At 39.4% G+C, this 5,000-nt stretch overlaps 1 protein-coding gene across 5 annotated transcripts in view; it reads right to left on the bottom strand.

Annotated features, from left to right (window-relative positions):
* LOC138044823 (uncharacterized) overlaps positions 1–5,000 on the bottom strand; it is a 19,244-nt gene that overhangs the window by 5,315 nt on the left and 8,929 nt on the right. For 4 of the 5 annotated variants that reach the window (XM_068891237.1, XM_068891236.1, XM_068891240.1 and 1 more), the window contains 5 exons: positions 3,668–4,388; positions 2,951–3,045; positions 2,093–2,252; positions 1,610–1,679; positions 157–581 (listed from right to left, as the gene is read on the bottom strand). In XM_068891237.1, coding sequence (XP_068747338.1) covers positions 157–581; positions 1,610–1,679; positions 2,093–2,252; positions 2,951–3,045; positions 3,668–4,297 — 1,380 coding nt within the window. In that variant the 5' untranslated portion in view covers positions 4,298–4,388. Of the gene's footprint in view, positions 1–156; positions 582–1,609; positions 1,680–2,092; positions 2,253–2,950; positions 3,046–3,667; positions 4,408–5,000 lie in introns of all 5 variants that reach the window. The other variant, XM_068891239.1, reaches the window with a different exon arrangement.

The following is a 5,000-nucleotide window of genomic DNA, read 5'->3' as shown; positions in this document are numbered from 1 at the left end:
TGGAAGTGCCTTTGTTTTTTAGCGGAAAAGGTAGTCTAAAAATAGATCGGTCTGTAAAAATGCCGTGACATGGGCTTAGTATGGGAGTTGCTCGCTCCCAGTCATGCGCTCGTTTGTAGATGGGCAATGAAGAGATCTTGAAAATAAATGCTTTACCTGCAACGCAGCGGGAATGACTTGCTCAAGTGCTCTCTGTTTGGTCGCCCCTACAATATCTTGAGACAGCTCCTTCAACCGAGGCCCGCATGAAGCAATTTGTGACCTAACATCTTCATCGCTTGGAAACTCCTTTTCTTCTATCACATCCTCGTCCTCCTGCTTCAATTCTGTATCTTTAAGAGTTTGCGACATCGTCATTTCGCTCATTTCATCTTCGCTTGTTGAGACGGCATTTGAACTCCTGTCCACGTGAACCAGGAAGTAATCCATGGGGTAGTCAATGTTCCGTATCAAGCGAATTTGTCTGTTTCGTTTAAGCTTTGAGCCAGAGAGAAAGTCAAACGCAGAGTCTCGATCCACGAGCACCCTTCCGATTGCCCCGTCGCTAATGTTCTGTTGCATTTCTGCTATGCTGTCGAATTCTATTGTTTCAAACAGTTTCATTCAGTCATAGGGTTTACTTTATTCGCGTGATGCAACAAATAACGTCTCCGCGGGATTTAACATTTTTATAAACATGCGGGTGTTTTTTTTTTGCAAATGGGCCCGGTTTTTCAAAAGCCGGTTAACGCTAATCCCAGATTAAAATTTAACCAAGGAGTTTATTTCTCTACTCCCAAATGCTGTTCAGCGCTGATATTCCGCAAAACTTTACATTAGAAGAAGTCAATCTTGAAAAACTGAAATAAGCAAAAGAAACTTTTATCAAAAACTTGAAAACATGAAACAAGTTTGCGCTAATCCTGGATTAAGTTAATCGGCTTTCGAACAACCGGGCCCAGGGCCCGGTTGTTCGAAATAAACTTTGTTTCATGTTTTCAACTTTTTGGTGAAAGTTTCTCTTGCTTCGGTTTCTGTTTTTCAAGATTGACTTCCTCTAATGTAAAGTTTTGCCGAATATCAGCGTTTAACAGCATTTGAGAGTAGAGAAATAAACTCCTTGGTTAATCTTTAATCTGTGATTAGCGTTAACCGGCTTTTGAACAACCGGGCCCAGATAGGTACCAAATGGTGCCTCACAATTTATTGGCAGCTTCCAAACGGGCATGGCAAATGTCAGAAACTAACAGGAGCCATGAAGGCTTTAAAATGTTGTCCTTTGAAGCCACTGAAATGGGAGCCGCTCATTTTGCTAGTCCGTAAACGTCTCCTTACGAAAGGTTTACCTAAAGGTTTGCATTAAATTCGTGTTACCTTTCCAGAAACAAAAAAAACAACAACACCAACACAAAACGTTTAGGCGAAGGAGATTACGGAGACGGTTTCCCGTCATAATTTGATTGTCAGTGCAAGGGGTGGGTATTTCTCCTACAAGAAATACGGTAATTTGCAAGGAGTACTTTTGATGTGCTCGTCGGCATTATTCCGGTGCTAAGATATCACAACAACGACTCAATGCTCGTCCCACTGAGCAGAAGATGGTGAAAGCACCAAAACAACAACTACTTACTGACGATGTTGGCGTCAAATTCTTCGACTGCAAATCTTTTTATCTCACTGTTCACTATCCACACACCAACCTAAAAGGAAATTTACAACTGCAATGAAAGACGAAAAAGGTTTGATAGTAATGTAAAATCTACTTTTCCTAACAGGACTGAATGTCAAATTTTGATATCTCCACCACACGATTCTAAATAGCTAAATGTCCTTTTAAACATATATGATATTATATCTTTGTTTACCCTCGGATTTAAGGGTAGCTTGATGCAGCTAGTATCTCTGAGCATTTACTGAGCCTCCCAACCATGATACACCACAGCCAACCGGGAACTCCATGCCCTCAGTACTCGAATATAGTGTGTGGGTTCTTTTGCGTTCCACAGGTTTATGAATATTGAAGGGGAGAAAGGAAGGAAGTGAAAGATTGTGTTTTTCGGGACAAAGTTTTGCATCAGTATTAAGTTCTTAATTATGATCTTTGAAAACTCACATCTTTAGAATTGATATCTTGGCATTTTGTGCCATCAAGTGCTGCCTGCATCGCATTGGTAAAGAACGCAGTAAATAAAGACATCATGATGGCCCCTACGAGTACCCAGATTATTTCGTACACACGTCCAAGGAAGGTCTTAGGAGTCTTGTCACCACATCTGGTATGAAAAAGACAAGATTATGTAATTCAATGAGTGACAACTCTTCTGAAGCCCTGAATGTCAATCACACAGTTATTTTACTCTTCGTTTCAAGAATAAAATGTCATGCAATTCCCAGTCACAAATTATTTCCGAAACTAGCGAACTTCCTCCTTATCAATAGACCATTTTCAAGTTGCTCTTCAGGTTTGCCTCGTTAAAAAAAACTCTTTTGGGGAAAATGACTTTAATTGTTGCACGAAGACTTGTCCTCAAAAGTGCAAAAGAGTTGACTACAACAACTTGGAATGTGCCTCTACACGGCTGGGCGAAGGGAAACAAGGTTGGGAAAGATTCGTGGTTAAAGGTGCAAAAGCAAGGTTGAAAGTAGAGCTTAGCTTTGAAATGCAAAGCCTACATTAAGTAAGTGTTATCAATATTTAGGAGATTGAAGCTAAATACGATTGACTCATCGATCTATCTGCGAGTCTAAAATAGAATGGAATGGAACTGCCTCGCCGATGAATAGACGTCGCGGTATTGAAAATTAGTCTGGAAAGCTAAACCTCTAAGCTTTATCGCAATCTTTACTTTTCTGAAAAAGATAAAATTGGGATGGTCGGACACTATACGGGAGAGATATGGATTGTCTTTTTGCTGTGTCGACATGTATATCGCTCCTGTCGCAAGATTTCCATTTCTATTACAGTACATACCCTACAGTTGTAAGCGAAACTATTGCCCACCAGAAGCCCTCAGGAGACCCAGCTGTGAACGAAGAGGAAAACTGACTCTTATTTGCCTTGTGTTCCTGTAAGTAAGCAAGCAAATGAATAAGAAACTATTACTTATTTTTATTTGAGCTGTATATTTCTCAATAAGCCAAAATCACAAACTTTGCTGACTGCTCTCGCTACCCCATCTTAAAACCATTCATAGCCATCTTGTTTCTGGAAATCTCGTTGTCACATTTTTCATTCTGAAGTATTCAAAACACGCTTGAGTGAACTAATACATTTCTTGAAACTGCACTGATCAGAAACAACACTTTCTGAGATTAAAGAGTATTGATTACAGAAAAAAATTCGAGGACGAGGAAAATCAGTTCACGAGTTATGTTATCAGTCTTGTGAATAACACCGGTAGATTGAAAGTGTATTGATGTGTTTATTGATGTGTCGAAACTCTTCCGAGGAGGCGCTAATCGCTCTGTTATGTTCTTATCTGCTGTCTGTAAATTAGTTTATAAAGCGGCGTCAAGTTAAGTGGTTTCGAAATTGCTTTAGTTTTACTTATGCGCATGCTAAAACTCCGATCCAACTTGAACAAAAAACAAACTAAAGGAATTGGCGTTTTTTGATTCTGGCACCCACCGTATGCATTTGCTACCTTTGAGGGGTTTTCTCAGTATTGATAACCATGCATTCACTTACCAAGAGCCAAATGATGACTCCTGAAATTCCTGACAGCAATATGATGCAAGCCAGTATTGGCCACTGTGATGTAATGGAAGTTAGTAATTGTTCTCGTGATTCTACTTCGCAGTGTTTTGTGTTCACAATGAGTGAGGATCCCTTTGCCACATACACCCTAACCAGAGTCACATAAGGAATGTCTTTGAGCTTTTCCTTTGTTTCCACCTGTATAGGAAAGGCAAGATCCACCTTTTTGGCCTTAACTAATTCAATTATTTCATCCAAAGTATTGACAAATAAAGTTTCCAAACAGCAAGTTGTATGATCGGGAAACGAAATCATTCCCAGGCACTCTGAGTCCACAATGTTAATAATCTCGCTGAAAAGTATCCCTCTTTCTGTAATAATGCTGGTATTTTTGACGTACGGAGGAAAGTTCAACACAGCCGCCACGTACCTACAACTCGTCTGCTTGATGCACCACGGCAACTCTGATAAGGAACGAGCATGACGTCGAGCTCTCACTTCAGTAACATGTCTCTTTAGTCTGCGTTGATGTAGAGATTCCCTTGTCAAGGTACTATTGACAAGCAGAGACTCCAAGCCGATTAAAAGACTTATTGCTAATCGTAAAAAGGCGCTATGCATCTCTGTAGTTAAAGAGAGTATCCCCAAGAAAACAGCCTGTCTTGAGTCAAGTGGATTCTGTCACGGTGGTAGAGTATTTGTTCACCCAGATCTAAAAGGTAATCATCGACCTTTAAGAATGTTTAAAGGTGGAAATAAATAATTGATTAATTTATGAGGTACGCCATTTTAACAATAACAAAATTCCTTTTATGACACATGCGGCATTCCTGGTTCCTAAAATTAAATGAATTTAAATATATGTAAATTGCAAAAGGGTAAATAAAGTTCTAAATAAAGTTCTAAAAAGGTAAGATTATGTAAAAGCTGCTCGCAAGGTTTTATAAAAGCAATAGCAAAATTGAAAACAAGAGCCACGTCAACTAACTGTAAAGTGAGGTCGTGTCTAGGAAAACCAGGTTGGTTGGAATACAGTCTGTTTTTTCATAAGAACGTTCAAACTAAGAATCGGAATTTTACGAACACAATAAGAACATATGCTGTCGTTCAAAGCGGATTCCGTTAACAGGTTGAGTCCGTTTTTACCTAGGTTATATAAATTGGTGACCCTCATGTTACCTAGGTTTAATGTTTAAAGCAGCTACCAACCTCCCAAAAAGGTCTGAGAGCACCTGTACCTTTCCTTCAACTTTGTCTTATATATGTGCATCTCAACACATCTTAATGTCTCGTTTCATCTTATCAAATTGCAATAAAACATTGC

Source organism: Montipora capricornis, chromosome 4, assembly GCF_036669925.1.
Source record: "Montipora capricornis isolate CH-2021 chromosome 4, ASM3666992v2, whole genome shotgun sequence".
NCBI lineage: Eukaryota > Metazoa > Cnidaria > Anthozoa > Scleractinia > Acroporidae > Montipora > Montipora capricornis.
Note: the sequence above shows the minus strand (reverse complement) of the source record. Positions and strands in the feature narration are given on the sequence as shown.